Consider the following 23,959-nt stretch of genomic DNA (forward strand, 5'->3'; position numbering starts at 1 on the left):
AGTCGAACTAAGCGTATAACCCTAAATATGAGTAATAATTTTGCCTTTAGTCCCTAATATCGACCGTCTAATCTGATGCCCAGTTAGTCCGCGCCGTAAACCCCAGCCTGGCCCGTGATGCTGTCTCGGACCCGGACCCTTAACGCCTTGCTGCAAAATAGCCTCGCAATTCCATGAGTCCCTAGTGAAAAATAGGAAATAAAAAACAAAAACAATGCTAGTCCCTATTTCGGGATGATAACAGACGGGAAGGATATTAAAGGTAAGGCATCCAGAGAGCATCGCACTGGGCGAGATTCATGGGGTTGACGGCCCGAGCGATAAGATCGATGACCGTCTGGTTTGCCGGTAAATTACCAACTGGGCTCTGAGCGAGGCTAACGGCGCGCTTAACGATCATATCACAGTTGGTCTGGACTGTTTCGCGCAGTTGGTTTTCGTTAAGATGGACAGTTCGGTGACTGCTAGTGAACCAGAATATCACCTCATCCCGAACAAAAAGCGTAAGCGCGTGCTCGAGTTCAAATTCAGGTTCGGTTAGGCAGCGCGCGATAGCCATGATCGAGCAGCTGAAGATACCCTCGGTGGCCAGAGGGCCCATCAGGGTCTGCAGGTTGGGAGTGAGACGGAAAGGTACGGGTTCTGGATTGTGGAAGAAGGGCTTTCCGGGTGCCATGAACGACATTACCTCGGAGCCCCAGATCTTTCCAGAGCCGCGAGCTATGTGCATCTTGTGAGGATACCTATTGGTACTGTAGAGGATATATGTCATGAATGTGAGTGCTGAGAGTTGGTACGAGAATCGGCGTCGGAAAAGCCAGAATTCGGAGAACTCGGGGAAGATGCTCTGGAAGTATTCGAGAACGGCAGTACGAGGTACCCATTTCTCTTGGATGGCCGTGAATACTTCAAGACGTGCCGTGGCAGTTTGCTCGGGAGGCTTCTGAATCAAATTGTTAGCGACCCCTGGTACTTGAATCTGACGAGAAAAACTTACAGATCCCTTAGGCTCAATCAAACCTCTCAGTCTTTCCATAGTAAACATGACGGGCTCATCCTTGGGCATACTATTGCGTCGACAATGATCTTCATAAATGCCCTGGAGCGTGATATAAGATGGGTCATCTTGCACAATCCTGATATGAGGAGCAAGAGGGACCACCAAGGGCACTGTAAACTGTAAGTCTCGACGGCGACTTTCCTTCTTCTTGGCGAGTGTCTGGTTTAAGTGTCGGAATAGTTGGAGAATCCTCTCCTCTCGTCGGCAATGTCGCGCAGCAGGATGTTGTACTGCAAACGAGTGAATGCTACCATCGTGACCACGAATCTTCAAGCGCCGATGGGAGCCACCAATGCCCCGAACAAGTTCCACGTTAGGAAGGAAGCGATCTATACGAATGAAATCCTGGTTTTTATCTTTATGCTGTAAGTACTGCCCGGGTACTTCGACATCATCGAATTTCAAGTAGCGGAACTCGCTCAAGTGACGCGAATACGTCTCCAAGTACGCTCTTGGATTTCTACGATCCAGCTTCTCTTCAAATTTATCTCGCCACTTGCGAAGTTTGTGAATATACTCGTACATCGTTGGCTTCACTTGAACGAAGTCTGCCTCGAAGGACTTTTTGATGTGCGCAGGAAGGATCGTTTCGGCGAAGCGAGTGATATTAGTCTCGGTACCTGATGGCAGCTTCACATCCCTGGCGTACGAAGCAGGCATTCTACTGACATACGCTAAGCCATCGTTCAAAAGAGCTATGATTAGGCGATACGCATCCTCGTCAGGGGGGCATTTGAAGTATTTTTGGATCTGGTCCACCATGGTCTCCATGGAAAGAGCAAGAAGAGGGAACGCTGTTTTCAGAACAGACATGATCTCTTCTGTGAGCTCCCAAGGCGGCCGTTTCTGTGCCGGAGCCGAGGATGTACCATCCTTCCCAGTCGACTGTTGGTCCGCGTTACCTGCTTGTGTGGCGTTGGCTACCCCGTTAGCATCGGTGGCCTCCGGCTTCGCTTGAAGGTTGCTTTCGCCGTTTGAGGTTGCGGGTCTGGAAGACGACTCTGCCTTCATCTGGGGATTTTCCTGCTTGCTAAGCGACGGTGAACTGCTCGGCTTCCCACTAGATGCTGTTGACTGTGCTCGTTGCCGTGCCTTCTCCTTGGCTTCCTGATTCTTCTTGATGGCAAGCATATCTTCGCGGTTTGTCCTTAATTGGAAATACAGGGACTGGGGATACGCCTTGGCTATTTTCAGAAGAATAGCATGGACTTTGGGTGCCTCCTTATGGGCCATGCCGGTTAGAAGCTGTGGTATAAATGTGATCCAATACCAGACGGGAGTTTCTCCCTTATAATCATCGAAACCCGCAGCAATAGTTCCATTCGAATCATCCAAGCTTAGGAGCCAGAGGATACGCGCGATTAGCTTCCGTGCCTTACCGCTCTTATAGCTACCAATAGCTTGTAGGTACGAAGTTAGAGCTTGTCTAGCAGAATTCAAATCCTTAGGATCCTCTTTAAACTTGCGGTCGTTGAAGTAGCCCCATTCAGCCCAGGCCTTGGCTTTGCCAATATCGTAATACAATGCCGTACCATATGCTGCATCCGCGTCCTCTTTTTGGTTGAGCTTCTCCAGGAACATTCCCTTTAGAGTGAAGAATTCGGCCTTCTGCTGGTTGTTAAAGTAATTGAGGTTCGTATTATTGATAACATCCAACCCACTTGAAAGCTCCGCAGGATTCTCGTAGTGGCACCGCGCCTGTTCCCTTAGTTTCAAGAAGGCTTCCTGAATCTCTATATTGGGAAGGGTATATATTCGGCTGAGTTGGGCTATGCACACATCTGGCAAATTGTGCTTGCGGGCAACGTGGGCGAAACGATTAATGATCCACGCCGTCTCGTGATAGCCGCGGTACGCGAATGAAGCACCATTAGCCCCTTGGCCCTGCTGGGGAAGAAGTTGGAGATATGTATTGTTGATCAGCCCAAAAATGTGTTGTCTCCAGGTGACTAGGTCTTGCCAATCGGTTATGTCGTCCCAAATGTTCGGTAGCCGGTCTCTCCAAGATCCGAGGAGAAGCTTCAACTCGCCAGATTTCACGTCTAAATTCGTTTGGTTCGTGTTCGCGAGGCTCTGGCAGATGACGCTAGCATCGTGGAGCTCGACAAGCTGTTGGAAATTGTGAAGTAAGGGAATATGAGCAGCGGTTAGACGTTTCGGAAGCTGGTGCCACTTTCTAATAGATAATTGTATTGCTTCATCACAGACGCGAGAAAAGTCCTGCCCAGTCTCCTGTTTGTTGTGGAATTTCAACAGGGACATGAAGCTTTGGAAGAATGCTCGCCGGGCAGTCGGTGCATCCATAACACCCTTAACGACCATGTCTAGGCTGTCACGTTGTTCTTGGGTTTGCCACATATCAATACCTCGCCAAGCACATTCGAGTAGAAGATCTTGGAGATTTTCATGCTTGGCGAAATCTTGCAATATATCCCACTGCTGCAGTTTCTGCGCACAAAGGACCCAGTGGTCTTCCCAGAGCATGTACTCTCCTTGGGAGAACGGAATGACACCTGTTCGGGCTTTAATCTGAGCCGCCTCGTACATTTTTTGAGCCTTGTCCCACATGCCATTCTGCTCGTATGATAAGGCCGCGTTGGTCTCGACAAATTGGCATCGCCGACGCCAAGTGCCGTAGAAAAGATCATCCTCCTTTAGACTGGAATACAGTTCAACCAATGCATCAAGATTGCTTTCCCGCACTTTAGACGAGTCCACATCTGGCTTGATAGCGGAATTCTCAAGTTGTACTAATGCTGTGTACCAAGCATCATAAGTCTTGGCTCCAAATTTAAGGATGTGTGGCGGGATCTTGCACTCTGGCCACGCTTTAGCAGCGCCTGCTAGTAGAGTTTGCACCACATTTGGTCTTTTGTCGATTTGACGAGAGTGGAAGTCTTTCGAGAGAAGTACTACCAGAGCTTTCTCCAGATCTGTTTTCTCCTCCTTGGCGGTAGCAGACCAGAACATAGGAAATAGAGTAACCCAAAGACTATGGGATAGGTTACTATCGATGTGTTGAAGTTGTATAAGTGGTTCTATAATGTCCCGGACTTTTACGTCACCTAGCTCGGCAACAAAGCGTCGGTGATTCGCCATGAAGGTATCATATTTATCATCAATCATCGCAGTAGGTTCTCTGGTATCCTTGGAGTAAATGCCAAAAACAAGAGACGCCGGAAGTGTCCGAAAGTCTTCTTGGTGGAGTTGAACACTGGAATTCATCTCAACAGCGCCTAGAAGGAGTTGGGTGGCTTGTGCTAGCCAGAAGGAATCGGCAAGGGTGTCCCAGTTTTGAGAGCTTATGACATATGACAACCGAGCAGTTGCTGTTTTAGAGAGGCTCTTGTCAAATATATTCAGAAATCTATTGCGCATCTCGACGTCCTGTGCTCGGGTTCCGATTAAGAAAGCATGCTCCATCCGTACGGTGAGTTCCGTTCGTGCTATTTTCGGATCCTCGTAGATACGGATTACCAATTCCAAGAACTTCCCCAGCATTGTCGTATCGCTCCTATGTTCAAAGGTTAACATTTTATGAAGCACTGCCGTCTTTTCTTTAAGCGTCGGCCATGTCCCTTCGGATCGAAAAACCCAACCTTCTACCATGTCAAGTATTTTCTCGCAAAGTGGAATATGTTGTGACTTCTCGACCAGAGTCGCTAGAACGCTCAAGAAGGGCCGTCGGTGGTCGCCGAGTATCTCCATGCGCATTGCAGTTACTTGGATCGCCTTGATCATCAAATCAGTCTGGATATTGAGGTCATAAGGTGATAACTCTCCGGGTTGAGCATTTGGATCTTGAGGTCGTATAGCACCCATATTCATCTGCTGGTGCGTAGCCACACTTGTATAGTGTTGGACGTGTTCCCTGGCAAGCTTCGTCTGCAATGCCTTCATTAAGGAGACGATATGCTGGTCAATGACCGAGGGTTTGCGTTGACCCAGAGACCACAGGATATTGACACCAGACACATAGTTGGAACTTGCTAGAGACTCCGTCGCGACAGTAGACAGGAAGGTGATAATTTCCGAAATGGGAGCTTCGGGTTCACCTTCAGCATCCGCATCCTCCATAGGTACATCCTCTGGTATAGCATCAAGGATCCGCTGGATTGTAGACTTGACGTCGCGTCCATCGTCATATTTCTTATCTGCTAGATGGAGACAATCCTGCAGCTCGGGATTTTCTGACTTGAGACATTTCTCAATAACTTTTTGGATTGATGGCATGTTTCTCAGTATCCAGTCGTCGGGCTTGAAATTGAGAATGATCCGCACCACTTGGAGAGTATTGATGATATTGGTTATGAACTTTTCATCGTAATTCTCCTTGTCTGAAGGATCTGCCGCGAGGAGTTTAGTAGTTCTCTCGCTAGCCAGGACAACATCGGTGATATTCGGGAACAAATCAACGTCAAGGTCGGCCCAGTATCGCGGTTGTAACAGATTATAAAGGAGCGACATTGCCTTTTTGCATAACTCCGTAGACTGAGACGGGAGAGCAGGCCCGGATGTTAGAGCTGCATCTCTGGGCTTCGCCGAGGGCAATTGATACCTCTCATTCAGCTGCGCAATAAACTCGATCAAATACTTCACCATCTTATGGCGGTATCCGGCAGGGATTTGAAACTCGGCCCTATCGACTTGAGCAACTTGGCGAACCGCTGGTGGCGAGGAACTCATTTTGTCGTTATCAAATTTCCGCTTTCTAGAATTAGGTGATTCTGACAGAACCCTTTCGGAATCGCTAGGTTTACTATCTACTCTCCTCTCCTCCCATTGCCAGATTAGCCACATCATATTCAAGGCAAGCCTCTTACTCTCGGTCGAAGATGACACAAAAGGCGATACTTTTCGGAGGGACGTGATAATGAGAACGGCAAATTTGTCTCGAGACTCATAGAATAGATCAGGATGCCGGACGAGGAAGTGAAATATACTTGTCATCTGCTGAACATTCTGACCCTCTTCGGCCAAGATGCGGCGCGGCGCCATAGCCCAGACCGCGTTACGGTCTCCAGTACCGCGATCACTCTGTACTGCCGTGCAGCGTAGGGGGAGAACAGGAGCCATTAATTCAAGAGCCTGGGTAACTAGAGCACGTCCCTCATTCTGATTTGTCCTCAGCAATGAATAGTATACCTGCGTAACAATCTTTGGCGGCGTCTCGTAATGCGCAATGAAATAGCCAATCACAACATAGGCAGCGTGCTTGTTGATAACATCTTCTAATCTTATGTAGGTCCATCCAAACTTAATAATATCCTTCCTAGCATCTTGGAGGATGGCATAATGATATTTGACTAGCATCGCAGAGAGTTGGAGGACTTCCATTCTCGTATGATCGATACCAGGGTGTCCTAGATCTTCCTGGGGTTCTCCAGGGTTGACTTTCCATATCTTGACATTAATAGACTCGATGACTGTTCGATCCACCAACCTCTGGGCTCTTGGCTGATGCCAATGTCGCATGACATCCATAGCAATAATTGGATTAACGACGTTACGAAGTAGGAAGCATTTGGTCTTCTGTGTGGAACTTTTTCCAGCGTAGATATCAAGACAACGGAGCACGACGGCCTTCCAGTAGTCAATGGAATCGCTACAGATAACGTGCTTGTAGAGGAAGTTAAACAAGGATGGTGTAGCACGCAACTCTTCGGAAGTGACAGAATCCACTAGGCTAAAGAGAGCATCCAAATCTTTCGGGTTCAGAGACAAAGCCTTAGTGAAGATACCCATCAGTTGCTCCGCCGCTTGGTCGGCAGGAAGTCGTAGGTTTGGCGACAAGCTATTCGTCCGTAAGTGAAGTTCTAGATCTTTGCCAACTTGTCTCAACCACAAAATCGTGTCCTTCCGCTCTAGCCAACCTCGCGTATTAGGATGTTGGCTCAACGATTCGAGGACATTGATAGTGTTTACAACCGCTATGAATCTCGTATCTTTGCCAGCATTGACGACTTGGGTACAAGCCGATATCAATCCGTCAATGTTGGTAGCAGCGTATTCTCTTAAGGGTTTGCTTTCTGGATCTAGGAGAACTTGGGCCAAGAATCGACCATACTTTAAGTCTTCCGACTTGCCCACCAATAAATTCCACACCTCAGCCGGGTATCGATTAAGGTACTTATATAACGGGGCCCGGAAAGAACTGTGGTGAGTTCGGCGCAATTTCTCCTCGAGGTCCAAACAGGTGTCAATTAGTCGCTCCTTAAACTGCTCTGCAGCAGGTGGAAGAAGATGGAATATGTTAAACACAGATGCGACTACCTTCATCTGATTATTCTGTTCAAAGAACGTGAACGAGATCTGCTGTAGAAGATTTGGATCTGCGAGGACCTTAATATGGTCCAATAGTCTTGCACCAATTTCTACTTTGAAATAAGTAGTCAAAAGGCGAAGAAGCCTTGCAAGATTGTCCAGTCCGTGAGTGCTCAGCCGTTTAGGATCTTGAAGGTTAGCCAAAACAGGCCTAAGTCCTTGCTGCAGCAGATCCTTGGGCAATTTGTTGGTCTGAGAAAGTACGGCCTTTAAAGAATCGTTCGCTGCTTCAATTGTAGGCTTAGATTCCGAATACAGACATTTAAAGAACACTGAGACAATCTTGGTGCGTGTCGGGTTATTTTGGCCCTTCTGGAACTCGTCAAATCCCATTGCTTTGCTTAAGAGCTTGATGCAAGAAACTCGAAGGTTCACAATAGATTCATGCGTCCGGAACTCGGCGTGCTTGCCGGCTAAGGACTCGTCCGTAGCATCAGCCAAAGCCAGCGACTCCATAAGTAGCCGATTTAGATTATCATCGAAAGCGACAAAGTCGGACTTAAGGCTCATATAATAAGCAATTGCGTCAATGTACCCTATTTGGGTTGAAAATGGCAACGCCCGTAAAGGCTTAGCATAGATAGGCTGTAATAACCGGTCCTTATACGGTTGCAAAAGCTCCCATATTTCTACCTTAGTTGCATTGGCAATAATCTCCAGTGACCGCCTCGCAGTCCCTCGAACATGCTTGTTCATGTGGGATAGCTCGTCGTTGAATAGAACGCAGATCTGCGCTAGTCGCGAATGCTTGGGATGTGGTTGGCCTGGCGGTGCAGGAGGGGGTAACACATCTTCCTTCTTCGCATTTGTTGTAATCCGTCTCAATAGAGATTCGAGCGTAGTTTGAGCCGAGTTCCTTGTCCTCTCTGGTAAGTCTTGCGGCATATCCTTGATCGCATACATCAAAGCTCGTATGAAATCCATTTGCTTCGACACCACCCATAAATCACCAAGATCGATCTCTACCAGAAGATACTTGATACCAAGCGTGCCACCAGTCTTTGTGTACCACTCTTCTTCATTGCAAGCATGGCAGAAAGTCCTGCTAAGATGGCTGAAGAACGCTAGTCGGCCAGCATGGATTTCAGATCCAAAAATGGTCGCAGTAGAGTCGTACACTGCGCGGATCGCCCGAAAAGCAGTATCACGTACATCAGGTAGGTCGGACGCAAGTGACTCAACAATAGCATCCGCAAGAACCCTAGTGTCAATGTATAAGGGTCCCTCTCCTGCTTGCACATCAAAGAGACTCATCTCTTTCTTGATATCTGCAAGCCCCCGCCCAATTTCAATAATAGTGAAGTGCCGGCAAAGGTTCATGAGGAATATATCAGCCTCTTCCCGAAACTCGGGAATAGATTCCGCATACATGATGGCCTTAATAAGGCGCCTCGTAACATCATCCTGTTCGTCTTTCTTGGCGACAGAGCGCTCACGGTCCGATGCGTTGAATATTGCGAAATCCGCCGCTGGCTTCCGGGCGAGGAGGTCTTGGGCCTGAAGACGAACTAATCGGGGTAAGTCTTCGGGAAGATGATCGATACCAACTCGTAACTTCAATTGGGCCTTGATGAACTGCAGTGCTTGCTTCTTGTAGTACCCGTCATATTGTCTGGCTGGGTTAGCCTTAGACGGTTTCGGAATTTCCATCAATTTATAAATGGCAAAGTCAATCCCAAGCTCAGCCGGAAATGCACGATCCCGTTTAGATCCTATTAGACGTAGATCGAAGCTCGAAGGGTCATCGGCGTACTTCTGATAGTCGACAGGGAATGCCTCTGTCATAAATTTCCGGTTTCTGCCGCCTAATTTCCCTAGTATGCGCATCGTCGTATGGGCATGGAAATGGCTGTAGGGATGGGGCTTGAGATGTTCGAAAAGCGCATTCATCAAATCTTCTATCACAGGAGCCATAATGGGATCCAGATAATCTGCTGTAAGGTTATCAACGCATAGTTCCAACGTGCGCAAGCCTTGGCCCACAAGGTCTGTCCCAGCCCTAAGAGCAACAACCAAAGGTCGCATCAAGAAGCTCAAGTGCGGCAACAGATTGCTGAGACGTGCCGGTACCGTAAGGCAGAGCTCAACGTATAAATCTCGCTCCGTAGGTTTGCGGGCAGCCATGAGTAAAGTATTAAGAACGTCGAGCAACATTTCTAGGAGAGGCAATATCTGTTTGTAAAGGTGCTCAAATTTACCGCCACCAATACTCCTGAACAAGGAACGTAGAAGTAAGAAATAATTCATGGGTTCCTCGGCTTTAGTAGACAAATCGATTGACTTCGTGACTATATCCACAACATGGGGAAGCAGCACCTGCTCGTTCTGATTCGCGAAAAGAGTCACCGCCATGAATGCGAGCTTGAACAGTCGCAGGAGGATTGAAGATCTTTTTACGTCGGCCGAACCCACTTCGTCAATGTGCTCCATTAGAAACTTTAGAAGCATACCACAGAAACTTGGCGATGTAGCCTCGCTTGCCAAGAAGAACTGAGGGATATGTAGGAGAGCGGTATGCTCGAAGATCATTTCGTAGAGGCGAGGGATTTCCTGTTGGAATACTTCGTGGAACGTAGCCGGGTCAATGCAGTGGAAAACTGTGGCAAATGTCTCAAGAAGGTCTTTCTCTTCCTTACTACTAGATACCATGTAGAAATTCGCCATGTACTCCACCGGTGAAGCATACTGAGCCTCGGCAGTGGGTTTCTCAATCTCGTAGTAGCGGAAGACGTAAGCACCTTCGCGGAAAAGTTTGATGATAACCTTGACCTCTTCCGCGGAAAATCCGTACGATACTTCTTGCCAATGCTGAGGTGCATTCTTGGGGTCGATTTGAATACTTGCATTGCAAGTCCTCAGCTGGTAAAAAGTGTTCTTCAGCCCGTTCATAAGATTTTTGAATAAGAACTTGTTGTCTGCCACGGGATCTGTGCCACGGTCACGAGGGTTCGACGTCTTGATCGGCATTGCCGTGAAGATATCTGTCTCATCCCACTCAGGATGGTGTTCCTTGTCCGCAAGATATGTATCAGGAACCTGGTCAGCAGCCTGCTGCGCGTAAAGCTTGGAGAGCTTAACGGCATTGGGGTACTGTCTGTTCATTGCGGCGAATTTGTCACCAATAGCGTTCAGAATCATGAGCAAATAATGTCGCGCGTCGACTTTATTCTGCATCTTGGCTATGCACTCTGCCATATTCAACAATAATTTGGCGCTCATCGTCTGAAAACTCGTGCCAGGGAAGTTGTCCTGCAAATTCTTTGTGTACACCTCGACCGTCTTTCGAATTTGTTCCGGCGATAGTGATTCGCGAACATGGTGTATCAAGTCGGCTAGCATGCTATACGCCAGCGGTCTCAGTGTGTCATAAACAGTGAGCCCATCGCCAATCAATGTCTTCTCTTCCAAGAGCTCGTCAATCTTTGGAAGGAAAATCTTCCGAAAGTTGAAGTTTATAATATGGCGGATCGCAACAAGCAGCTCCTTCCGGGCGGCCGATTTTTCCCTTGGACAGTCTCTAAGCAATCGAACAACAATCTCGGGTAAAGTTGGCAAAAAATCGGCGAGTTGACTAGAGTATTGGCGCAGTAGATAGGCTAAGAAACTCATGGTCTTCACTTGAGCTGTGATAAACTCTCCAAACGCCACCCGGTTTCTGATATTTGGGCTCACCCCGGCAAACACAGTACCTCTCGCCCTCGCTTCAGCATGGGCCTGTTCCTGGGCCTTGGCCTGGAGACACAGAACAGCCTTAATTAAGGGGACAAAGGCCTTCACATTCTGTTGGATAATGTTTCTATACGTCTGGAAGACGGATACAACAATGATGGGGCATTCCGAGAGAACCTTAAACGATTGCATGCCTTTCAGCAAGGGCCGGCTCTGCTGCTGAGCATCTTGAGCCAAGTCATTGACAGAAGCGACTGGCGATCCCGGCCGCGGCGACTGGAAGTTTGTTTGGGTACTACCAGGTGTTGATGGCTGACCCGACGCATTGAACGGAATCGCCGTACTATCGAGTTGTTCCCTCACAACCTTCTCCATCTGTTCGAAAAGCTCCTGGATCAGATCCAGAAACGGCTGGACTTTCCCATGGAGAACCTTCGGTTGGTGCCTCATAATATCCGATATTATTTTCACGCATAGTGTGGCATTATCCTCGTTATCATTCCGAACTAAACTCATTAATATATCAACGATCTCTTCTGCATACGGCTCGAAGGGTTCTGGCGAAGTTTGTGTCTGGTGAGTGGGTAATCGGTGGAGGATCTCGAGGACGCAATTCCGGAGTTTCTAGATAGCAGGCTTAGCGGGAGTTGACTACGAAAAGGCCGGTATAGCATACCTGCTCCGGTGATGTGCTTTGGAATAAGCATGGTCCTCTAAGGATAAGAACGAACAGCGGCATCATCCGCTTAAGAAATACGGCATAGTGAGGGCCATTGGTGTAATGATCCAAGCTGTCTCGCAGCGTAGTGGCAGCATCAAGTTTCAATTTAGGCTCTACAAAATCATGAAGATTAGCTATACCATACAAGCACGATAGATATAAATAACAGCTAATCAAGTAGGGCAAGCATTATCAATGACAGTATAGATGCATACCAGTTTCATGGGTCGTCAGCCTCTTGACGATATCCTCAAGCCCTGTTCCCGACATGACTCCGGCCCCCGCATGCGCGTGTGTAACTCGAGGTTTACCATATAATATTCATAGGAAGTAATTTTCGAATTGGGAATTACAAATGCCGCCTTAACTACAGGAAGGTATTCGGGGAGGGGCGCAGAGTATGAGGCGCTTCCGGGATTCCACGCGATAGCTCGATGCGACGTAGACGCAAGGTTAGTAAATGCTGCGTATAGAACACGGCAATGTAATAAAACGCGAAGAAATTCGTATCGTAGTTTTTACGCCTGCACGAAGATAGAATCGAATGTATTGAAGGGGGTATCATGAAACAACTAGAAATATTGTATAGAAAAAAGGACGCGCAAGGCTGAGTGATGCTCGGGAAAAGCTTAAAAAGTTGAAGCAGCGCGAAAAGACAGGCGAAAGTTCATTGAGAGGTGGGCGCGACGGTTGACGAATTGTACATATACAACGCTAGGCCTTATTGATTTTCCGATAACTCCAGAATCAAGCTTTGTCATTGGTTCAAGCTTAAGCATCAGCTTGAAAGTTAGCAGGGATCATGACTGCTTTGACCAATCCCGATAGAGTTCTTCTTCTTCTATTCTTACCTATCGATAAGAACAATAGTACCTAGGTGAGGTAGCTCGGGCTATTAGCTGCCAAGTCCCGAACCTTATCTTCATTGAGATTCTGGAGTAGCCTTTAGCTTGCTTCAACCTTCAAGACATTAAATTATTGGATGCATCCGAATGTGTCTTAAATAATAATAAGAGGTAGATAAGTTAATACTTTTAGTAAAGCTTTTAGCCTATTTAAATTTTAGAATCTATAGGGAGATACGGTTATCTCTCTTCAGGGATAAGTCCTGAACACCGTATATCAGGCCTCAATATCCCCGCATGAATCATTAGGTACATGTGTTAGAGTTATTCTTATAGAAAATCAAGGTCTGAGGGTCTACTCACTTTAATACCTTAGGTAGGTAGTTTCGATTTTTTTTATTTAAACTCAGCACTGATACTCCTAGATCTTATACTCATCTCTCCAAGTTAACTGCCATACTTCTCCATACTATACTCAACAAAACAAAGTAAAGTGACTCGTGAGCTCAAATATTAAGCAGCAATGTCGGACCGCACGCACGCGGCGTTCTTCTATGGTGAGTCTCGTCTGACCTCTGTCCACTGGAATGCCAGTATTAATAATTTATAGGCACGCTGGTGAGATTTTCTTCCCCAAGCGTATCTAGAAATCATCTGTTTTCTTACAATTATTCAGATGGCCGCTGAAGTCTTCTTTACGGTGTGCTATAGGTTTTCCACAGAAAACGTAGCGCTCTTAAAAAGCCTTCACGATTTCAAGCCAGCTATATTACATGGTTATTGCCGACGGTAAGTCGATAATCAGGATATCATTTTGTTGGACATTAAGGCCCCGAACCGCCCGAACGCTCACACTGCCTTATAATATAACAGCCTCAACTGAATGTCCACAGTATGGGGCTAACACTTACTTCCATAGTCGGGTTCAATTTGCAGACTATCCGGGAATTACGCCGGACCCAAACCATGAGGTCAGAGGGATGTACGTAACAGGCCTAACAGACGCCAACATGTTCCATCTCGACGCCTTCGAGGGGAGCGAATATGATCGTAAAACGGTTAAAGCCCGCTTACTTTCGAAAGTTGGCGACGACAAAGGACAGGGCAATGTCGAAGGCGAGGAGGTCGAGTGCGAAGTATACGTCTTCAAGCATCCTAACCACCTAGAAGATCGTGAATGGGACTTCGAGGAATTCCGGACGCAGAAGATGAAAAACTGGACAAGAGAAGATTATGGCTTCGAAGAGAGCGACCATTTCGCTCCTCAAGACGTCAAAGATGACGAAAAGGTGGCTGCTGTTTGAAGCTCAGCGGAACCCCAAGTGTTACAAAGCTCATCATTGACCTCCTATCTTGATTTCAAAGAGAACAATAAGGAAGAATGGCGGTCGAGTTGAGATTACTGTCAGAATGCATCAGTGCTAATGCGGCAATGCCTTCATAATGTCTTTTTTTCGCAAGACTACATGTACATATTGTTCGCTTAATAGATAGGTATGCAACGTTACTAATTCGACCTTTCTTTTCTTGAAATGACTTAGTTGTGGGGATTCGCAATCTCTCAGCTTTGCCTAGACCTTGATGTTGGTAAGGTAAGCCTTGCAGAATTACCAGCTATACAGTTAGACGTTGGTACCAGAGTGGATCAATCAATCGATATTCTAGGATGGAGAACTATTTACAATAGTACATAGTATACTAGGTAGGCATGGTAATGATGCATCTCATACTTGCTTAGCATAGACCCATCGGGAAGGTTGGTTTGGTTGTGGTTCTCTCATGGCTAAATTAGTCTGTCAATCGAAAAATAGAATGGTGCATATCACGCTAATGTACATTTCGGATAGTGTTATATGGTCTTTTTGAAACGAAATTCGGCTGAGCAGAGCTGAGGAGCCGCATGCATAGCATAGCTGTGTTTGAGGCGGCCAATCGTCAATAAACATGGAACTACCAAGGAGAATCAAAGATGCATCTAACTACCAGTTTTGACTGTCTCAGTCCATTGTCAACGAGATCGCAGCATATCGTCTTAATATGTTAAACATGAAACTAGTTTCAAAGCGTTGAGACCAGTTCCTTCAGCACAACAGCTGACAGGAACAAGCGGCACGTAATACAATTCTCGAAGGTCTGGCCTGTGTCGTGTTTATTGCAACCAACAGGCATCATAATGCTAAATAACTCCATTCTACCTATCTGAGCATCCAACGGTAATGCCCTTGCATCTCATCTCCACAGTTATCCGATGAGATATGGCGTACCTTATTTTGATGCCAAGGAAATCGTCAAGATTACATCCCAGAATATTTCTCTCTATTTTTATCCTCCAGGATCCTAAATAGGCAGCTCAAGATGCTTAATTTCTCCCCTTCAATATTGCCTGAACTTCTATTTTATTATGTAAAGTGCTTCTAGAGTGGAGGTATCCATTAAGCCATGGAATCACAGCCTTGCGTCCCCAAATACCTAACTAAAGGTATTTACGGGAAACATCATACAAAGGATCGCTTTAAAAACAGCACCGTTATAATGAAAACAAAAAGGCGGGCGGAATGGCGGGATGGCCTTGTTTAGAATTGCTGAGCTGGCGTCAATCTGCAGCTCACATGCGGTAAGCTATTAGCATTAGGTAGTAATTGAAGATGACACTCCGTAGGGAGACAGCCTTGTCATCTTCTAATAGCTGACAGTTAAAACGGGGTGTTGGTGATGACTACTTAATAGACTACCTAATGTATGCATTGGTCTGTGTTAGAAGCCGAGGCGCCTTCTTCCGGTCGATTGAGCCGGTGGCTCGCCATATGCGGCCGGAGTATACTTTAGGTACCTAAGGCAGCACCAAGCGGAGACGTAAAGCACGTGGCGTAGTTAGCGCAGAACGTAAGAAATCTCAACATAGAAAATAGCTGCAGTGGCTAGTATTCAATTGATAGGTACATGTAAGGCTGATTTTAGGGTCATCACTTTAGACGACATACCTAGGTGTGCATAGAATTAACACCATTGGCTAGTTGACAGTTGGCTCGAACAAACCTTAATTTTTTTATGTGTGTGCTTTAGTGAAGGGTTACAAGCGGCATGATGCGATCGTCCATGAGAGATAGGCTACAAGCAAAATCATCAGAAAATCATAGGCAATTAGGCGTCTCAAGTCTCACACTGCAACCCTCCTTGGAGAATTCAGCGCCGGTTGAAACTAGTGCGGTTTCACCTTTTCAATCAGCCTGGCGGGGGCGGGGGGTTAACCTCTCGCTAAAATGCCTAGCAAGCCTAGACGCAGGGGAGGGAACCATTACAGGCTTAAAAGCTTCTCCATAGGTCTCTAGGGGATCGGCCTAGCCCCTGTTCCTGAGCTATGAGTGGACGATGCTTGGATCTCTCGGCGCGACCCAGCTGGAATGTTAAAGGCTGGAAGATTCTTGACATACGACTAAAGTCAAAAATTCCCCTAATTCCCCTTGCCTATCACGAGCTTTTCGGCTCATACGCAACCGGGAAAGTCTTTCGCCTTCTTCACCCCCTGAATCTTAGTAATGAATATCTCCTGACGATCGCGGCCAGCTTTTTCGCTCGTAAGTAGGTACGTAAATGAAATAATGATTTTTTGCCTCCCGATGTCACTACGACTTGCCTCCTCGTATTCAACTAGAAAAGTTCCACGCAGAAAGGATCAAGTCCCAAGTGTAAGGGTAAAAAGCAGGGTCTTATGTTGCGCCACGCTACCGTAATTGGCTGCCAAGTTGTCCGAATCGGGCAAGTAGATTTGGTAACTAGGTGATTTGATTGGCTGTATGATAATGCAGCCTGACAGACATTGGGAAAAACCTTCCTCATTGAAGCAAAATGGTATTCTAATATTTTGAAACTTATGGAGAACCGAGGTCTGCGCCGTCACTAATTCCTTATTCACATTCTATTTTCATTCCTAACTTGCTGCCTATGTACGGCGTAAAAAAAAAACTAAAACTAAAACTTCACTTTTTGGAATTAATCATTCCGGAATAATGTTACCAACATATTCAAATGTAAAGCGCGTATGTATGTAGTGTCGTTGCAGTTTGGACTGCAGCTGACTTACCATTGTTGGGGTAATTAGTGGGCAAACGGGACACGATTCAAGTTCGTTTGCAAAGTCACAAACATTTCCACCTAGTTAGTCATATGCAGTTACAATAAATCTAAACAATGACCTCATATCAGAATTAAAGATAACAAATAACCTATAACACGGCAAGAGCAAAAGCAAAGAAAAAAAAATTATTAACACAAGTTTTTTGACGTGCCCTTATTCTGTCCACTCAGAGCAATGTTTGGTCACAGTTTAAGCCAAGACGAAACAAGTGAAAAGAGCCGTCTGCCAGTAGTTAGTGTTACTAGGGTTCTTACTGGAGCCAATCGCTGTATCCGATGACCTTATCCTCGTTTGCATCCCCTGTCATCTAGCCCTCCTTACTCCCCCCCTGTTAGCCCTTCTTCAACACCATGCCTCAAAACCCACGACAGTGATAGTTATGGCTGAGCTTTACTGGCTACGTTCCATCGGTGCCCTGAGTTGTGGGGTTGTCGATCTACTCTTAACTCTGCGCCCCAAGTGGATCTCATCCTATGGTACCTTAGGTAGCAGTGACAGTAAGGACAGTAAGGACAGTATGTAAGGAATAAGCGTGATAATGGGAAGTGGATAGGGGAGAATGAACCATGTAGAGGCCATGCAGACCATGTTTAGCCCATGTAGTCATGTTCTACTCAATTCCTCCTAGATCCAATCATTTTCCTCCTGCCTTTTTGTTCCTGCATCTTACTCTTACACAAACTCACTGACTTACCGCATTCGTTCTTTTTTTCCCTCCGCCATCATCGTGCATACTCACTTGCCGCCTTCCATTCTTTTGCCCATCCTTCGAGAGTATAAGAATCTCTACAAATCGCCCAAGTCGATTGTTTTGTTTCCTCTCTCATCATCACGCCAGCGGCAACAATTTGATACCTTTTCAGTCTTTCCTTCATTTTCAAACATCTTCGTTTCCAATCGCCTGGAGCATTACCTTCCTTTGAGTTTACCTCACGAAGAATTATCTTGATCGATCTCACTCTCTCAAACATCGTCACACTGATTTCTACCTTTGTTCCCTTAGTCGAACAAAGTACCAACAAGGTCAGTAACCAATTATCCACACGCTTTTCTCCTTTCTCTGGCATCATAAATGCATTGTTCGACTACAAGCTACTCATCTCGACTCGAAAGAGCTATTCGAGAACTATCTTGTTTCGCAACAACGTCTTTGTATACCCCCAGTCAAAGGCATCAAGGCAATATTATTTTTTTTTACCAGTGATCTGAAAGCTAATTTATATGCATCCAGTTCAAGCAACTTTCAGACTCTTCAGTCAACGACCAGATCGATTTTTTACTTCACTAAATCTGCAGGAATCAGATTTCACCGTTTCATCAAACAGTCAAAATGTCTTACTCTAAGAAGATTGCCGCCATCGCCGGTTTCTTTGCCGGTGTCAATGCCCACATGGTCATCACCAGCCCCGCTCCCTTCAACCCTACCGCTCTCAGCAACGGCCCTCTTGAGCCTGATGGAAGCAACTTCCCTTGCAAGTTCACCGGCGGCTACACCGCTTCCGGTGGCGAGGTGAACAGCTACGCCCTCGGCTCCCAACAGAAGCTTGCCTTCAAGGGTTCAGCCGTCCACGGTGGTGGCTCTTGCCAGATCTCCATCACCTACGATGAGAGCCCAACCAAGGACAGTGTCTGGAAGGTCATCCACTCTATCGAGGGTGGCTGCCCTGCCCGTGACACTCCCGGTAACCTCCCTGCCGACAGCGCTGACTTCCCTGACCCCTACACCTACGACTACACCATCCCCTCAAACATCCCCGCCGGAAAGGCTACCATTGCCTGGTCTTGGCTCAACAAGGTCGGTAACCGTGAGTTTTACATGAACTGCGGTGCTCTCGAGCTCACCGGTGAAGGTGGTGACAAGGCCAACTTCGACAAGCTCCCTGACATGGTTGTCCTGAACATCATGGGCAAGCCCTCCACCCCCGAGGGTAAGGACTACAAGTTCGAGAACCCCGGCGACTCTGTCGAGGACAACACCGTTGCTGGCTCCGTCGCCACTTGCGGTACTGGTGGCTGCACTGATGGTGACAGCGCCCCTGCTGCCCCTGAGACTCCTGCTACCCCGGCCGACCCTGCTCCCGCTGACGGAGGTGCTTTCATCACTGAGCCCTCCACCCCTGCCCCTACTCAAGCTCCTGCCGCCCCTGAGACTCCTGCTGCCCCCGAGACTCCTGCTGCCCCCGCTGCCCCTGCCGCCCCTGCTGCTCCCGCTGCTGGTTCCGGCTCTGCTCAGTCTGGTGCTTGCAGCCCCGAGGGTACCTTCAACTGCATGGGCTCCAGCTACCAGCAGTGCGCTGCCGGCACCTGGTCCGTCAGCATGCCCATGGCTGCTGGCACCATGTGCACTGGTGGCCAGGGATCTACCCTCAGCATCGCCGCCGCCGGCCGCAAGCGCTCCGGACGCTCTTTCCGCGCGTAAATTTTCTCTCATCATCGCATACTTTCTTGAGCGGTCTCACGGTGTTATGATGACGGTCCGGATTCCTTCTGTTTCTCTCTAGGGAATCTAACGACGGGTTGTTATGACTGGATACAACAAAAACTTTTTCTCTCTCACGGGGTTGTATTCAATATTTGGGGCTATCACGATTAGGGAGCGGGCTGCATACTTTTCACTTCATCTTTCCATCTCGGTGCATTCACATTCTTCTTCTTCTTCACGACACTATTTTAGCATTTTAGACTTTTCGATGTAACATTAGCCATTTTCTCTGTACATAGGTACCACGTTTTTGCCGTACAAAAATCAATACAGGCGCTGATCCATATATACCTGACTCATACTTGAATGAGTGACTGCGAGCTTTGAATTATTTAACTGTGAATGTACTTGATTTCGAAATGACTCTTCAATAGATTCTATCTAAATACCTAGAGTTCTTAGGCTACCTAAACACAGCGTCAGTTTATCTTATATTTTCTACATGCAAAGCATGAAGTGATGTGAACTTCTTACTCTTGCGGCCCTGTCCTTGTAAAGAACCCTGAAAAATTGTCTATCTTTCCACGAACCGAAGCAATATATAATTCAATTTACTTATAGCGATGTAGCGACCATCCCTTGTTATTTAATGTGTTCGATTTATGAGTGCGTCGTAAACACAGCCATGGGAGATTATGTATAGAAAAGGATTAAGATTAAGTGTAAGATATCCGGCTCGTGAGTCTTGTAGTGTTGAATAAAGACATGATCCCTTTGGAACAAAGGACGGGTAGTTAGGCATAAGTTGACTACAAAGACCACCCAGACAGAATAAAGAACTCTTGATGTCACATACTATTTATATCATTAGTTTTCTATATTTGTTTGCGTGGTGATAGAGGAAAAATTACAATATATTCACGGTTTTAATATTAGTCATTACAACTTCGTGGTTACTATTTAACTCTGTTAAATAAAGTAGTGTCATTACAGGGCCCAGTACCAGATCTAGCCAGAAATGTTTTTCTAGGAATGCTAATTAATATCAATTCATTTTCATGCAGCCAGAAACCCCCTAGTCGGGCTAAGCTTTCTTTCCCCTGATACATGTCTAAACCCTCATATAAATGACATAGTATACCAATCGTGTAACGTAATTCTCCCTTTTTGGCCACTATGGCACCGGTATTCATCAATGAGCTGAGACAGTAAAGTGTTCGAGTCCAAGTATTTACAAGGATGAAATTAGTTAATACGTTGAAAAAGTATAGCTGTAGAGTTGCTTGTCGATGATGTTGGCTCCTAGTGGAATATATTGATTTAAGTTTTAGCAATATTCTAACAACTTAATAATCTAAGCAAATAGATATAGATGTGACTTTGTGGCTTTACTTCATTCATGCTCCAAATATAATGATCTTCAAAACACTAATTGTTTTTACAAAGTTCTAGTTGGGTTAGGTAATTGTAAAGGGGTTTGGTGTTGACGGTTTAAAGTCACGTTGAACGTCAAATAGTAAAATGATATGGCCTATCTTTTTATTACAAACGGTAGATATAGTTAGAGAGATACAGCTAGAGTGGCTATAAACGAAACAGCGAGGATATGCTTATACTAATTAGTTGTGATCTTCTGATACGCCTAAATTCAATATATCACAGAACAATCATGTAAACATAAGGCATCCTCAAGGTTGAATCATTTAACATAGTAAAATTAATTAGTTTTAATTGAAACTACTATATTCTACATCTCCTTGTCCTTACACATACTACGTTTTTGTAGGCCAAGATATATTAGTCCGTTGCTAATTCATCTAAGTTCTTAAATCACCAATTATTCATGTATCCACGTCCTTACGACCCCTAACCATGCCAAAGATTTATAGAAATTTCCTTTGCTAGGCTTGGGTTTATTATGTTTGGATATCTTGATAGAATGTAGTCAACATGTTGGATAGTTCAAATCTAACCTTTCTTGACTCCTTTACATTATGATTAGAATTAGAAATTCTGGATATATGAGATTGCTTGTGCTGGCGGTCACTGAAAATGATTTAAAATCTAGGCAATGATAGAATAAAGACTAACTAATGAAGACTATCTAGAGTAGCCAGTCTTATTCCAAGACTCAACTATAAAATATGAGGGCTAATTTATAATGTGACGTATATGTGCACCTGGGCTGCTGGGTACTTAGCTTATGTACTATTTAAGGCACATTGTGGGGCTACATACATATCGATAAGCTCAGCTGATCGCGAATACCAAAGGATTCGTTAATATCGCCTTGTTTGACTTCTTTGTCATATTCCATTATTTATTTCAACACTTTTATCACGAAAAACCACCCTGTAATAAACGATCAGTAGCGGACGACCATGGAAAATAGCGCGAGCGCTTCTACAGCGCTCGTCCGAAAAAGAAATGACCTGGAGTTGATGCCCCCTCCGCCACCCCCGAAGCGGATCAAGAGACCAAAGAAAGTTATCGACGAGGATAGCTACACCGATGCGCTATCGCAGATTATTGCCCGAGACTTCTTTCCCGGGCTCTTAGAAAGCGAAACACAACAGGAATACTTAGATGCAATAGAGTCTAAGGATGCAGCATGGATCTCGAGCGCAAGCCGACGCCTTCAGCAAGTCATGACCCCGGGACGTCACAATACAAGAAGAGGAACATCATTGGCTCCAGGCGCGCAAACTCCTAGAAGCTTTGTAGGTGATACGCCGGTATCAGTGGCTTCGGAATCTACTGTGTCCAGTTTGAAGGAGAAGGACGATATCGATACGAATATGAGTCTAGGAGCCTTTCAGGCCAAATATACGAGCGAGGATAATGAGAGCTTTTACAAACTTCTCGATAAGCAAAATTCAAAGAAGGCTGAAAAGTATGCGTGGTTATGGTCAGGAAACAAGTTACCTTCCAAGATGCAGTTGAAACAAAAACAAATCGAAGCAAAGTTGGCGGAGTCGCGGAGTTTGACAGACGATGGGTTCAAGAGGGACCGTTTAGCTATCAAGGATCGAGAGGAGAGACCTGCGCAACCGGATACGTGGAAGTCGTTGCCAAATAACTCGTTGATGTTTATCCCCGAAAGCGTAGAGGATTCTATGGAGACCAGGATACAAAGGGCAGAGACTGAATCTCGAGCCGCCCCGAAGGGTGTCAACTATGAGAACACTAGATTACCGGGGTTGAAGGTTGGCGATGACGAATTCGTACCGTCATCCCCATCACTCTCCGCCGTCCGAGATGCTATTGCAGGAAAACGAGGAATGAGCGAGCTGGACTCGACTACCGTGGGAAGCGAAACACCGAGAGTAAACGGGTATGCATTTGTGGACGACGAGGAGCCAGAATATGAACCACCGGCAGCACCGAAGATCGATCTTGGTCCCGGTGATTCAACACCGAACCCCTTTATCATCAAGGAGCAGAGCAAACGGGAGGCCCTTCATCATCGCATGGTTGACCGGATCTCACAGTCTAAGAGAACGTCTTCCAAGATCGGCTTGACTGGAAAAGTTGAGAAGACACCTGTCCCGAAATTCCCAAGCAGTCCCCGTGTCACAGGTGGGCTGACGCCGGCAGCGCAACGGCTCTGGAGTCAGATTGGAGGGAGTGGTGGTGCTACACCTCGAACGCCTTTCGGAGGTCAAGGCACGCCGATGAGAGGAAGAAGCTCCAAGTTGAAGCATGTGCTGAAATAACACATATACAGGCAGACATGAATTATGATAGGAATTATGATACCCCAAATAGAGAATAATATGCATTATATATGATAGACTGATTATATGATATCAATAAAATAAAAAGTTTGATCCTAAGTCTCTTTCTGAATGGAAATGAATACAACCAGACGTATTCACATGTATTTGATACTTAATTTAATTGAAGGCTGTGCTCATAGCTTGTATAAAGCTTCTATGTTAATGCTTCCACTTACGTTCATTGTATGATTGACTTTGGTGGTGGCCTTTCAGGTGTATTTGGAGGGGCATAGGTACCAGGTACCTTCGTAGGTGCAGTAGGTACGTACCGGCCCAGCCTTAAATGTCCCCATTAATTAAAAAAGAGTAATATTATTTCAATAGTAATAGTATTTCAGTAATATTCAATTTTAGCTCCACCTTTCTCACCGCCTGCCCAAAAAGGTAACCGCCTTCTTGGCATCCCGGATAACCCTACCAAATTAAATATACCCTCACTCTTAAATTTTACTCATTCAAACCCGTTATTTTTCATCAAAATAATCCATTTACATTACCTCAAATTATTAAAAAAACATGCCTTTTTATACATAAACCTATCAATTAAACCTTTCCGAATTAAAATATATATACAGTTATTAGCGTATTAGCCATCCTAGCCTCCTAAAGCCTCCTAATCCTTACTCGTTGGTCAAATCAATCACGCCAATATCACCAACACTTTCCTTACCTCTTTCCTCATCTCCCAAAATATCCTCAATATCAAGGATCTTACTTTTAAAACCTCTAAACCTCAATAATAGCCTATTACCGCGCGGTTATTGGTAAAAAAAAAAAAATTTATATAAAAAAACTTACAATTCAACTTAAAAAAAAAAAAAAATAAAACCTCGTAAAATATAATGTATATTACTTAATTAATTATATGGTAATAAAGGCTGTAAACGCTATAAGCGCTAGTTTTTTCTGCCGGTTTTTTAAAAAAGTGGGGCTAAAATTGAATACTACTAAAATACCATTACTACTAAAATAACATTACTCTTAAAAAAAGAGCTTTGATAGCT

At 45.6% G+C, this 23,959-nt stretch overlaps 4 protein-coding genes across 4 annotated transcripts; 3 read left to right on the top strand and 1 right to left on the bottom strand.

Annotated features, from left to right (window-relative positions):
- Positions 1 to 256: 256 nt before the first annotated feature.
- GL218_02489 (Transcription-associated protein 1) lies at positions 257 to 12,044 on the bottom strand (the record flags this gene model as incomplete). Its single annotated transcript, XM_033579008.1, has 4 exons — positions 257 to 943; positions 998 to 11,677; positions 11,730 to 11,887; positions 11,990 to 12,044. 4 exons carry the CDS (start codon positions 12,042 to 12,044, stop codon positions 257 to 259), a joined length of 11,580 nt encoding a protein of 3,859 aa, XP_033438008.1.
- A 1,098-nt stretch (positions 12,045 to 13,142) lies between these two features.
- GL218_02490 (Protein AIG2) lies at positions 13,143 to 13,923 on the top strand (the record flags this gene model as incomplete). The annotated part of the gene is made up of 4 exons (XM_033579009.1): positions 13,143 to 13,176; positions 13,230 to 13,237; positions 13,296 to 13,408; positions 13,539 to 13,923. The coding sequence occupies 4 exons, from the start codon at positions 13,143 to 13,145 to the stop codon at positions 13,921 to 13,923; spliced, it is 540 nt and encodes a 179-aa protein (XP_033438924.1).
- A 4,161-nt stretch (positions 13,924 to 18,084) lies between these two features.
- GL218_02491 (putative chitin- domain 3 protein) lies at positions 18,085 to 19,173 on the top strand (the record flags this gene model as incomplete). The annotated part of the gene is made up of 1 exon (XM_033579010.1): positions 18,085 to 19,173. The coding sequence occupies one exon, from the start codon at positions 18,085 to 18,087 to the stop codon at positions 19,171 to 19,173; it is 1,089 nt and encodes a 362-aa protein (XP_033438923.1).
- A 2,384-nt stretch (positions 19,174 to 21,557) lies between these two features.
- GL218_02492 (Protein DGCR14 like protein) lies at positions 21,558 to 22,892 on the top strand (the record flags this gene model as incomplete). Its single annotated transcript, XM_033579011.1, has 1 exon — positions 21,558 to 22,892. The coding sequence occupies one exon, from the start codon at positions 21,558 to 21,560 to the stop codon at positions 22,890 to 22,892; it is 1,335 nt and encodes a 444-aa protein (XP_033439428.1).
- Positions 22,893 to 23,959: the final 1,067 nt, after the last annotated feature.

The sequence above is a fragment of the Daldinia childiae genome, assembly GCF_008694065.1.
Source record: "Daldinia childiae strain JS-1345 chromosome Unknown Scaffold2, whole genome shotgun sequence".
Taxonomy (NCBI): Eukaryota; Fungi; Ascomycota; class Sordariomycetes; order Xylariales; family Hypoxylaceae; genus Daldinia; species Daldinia childiae.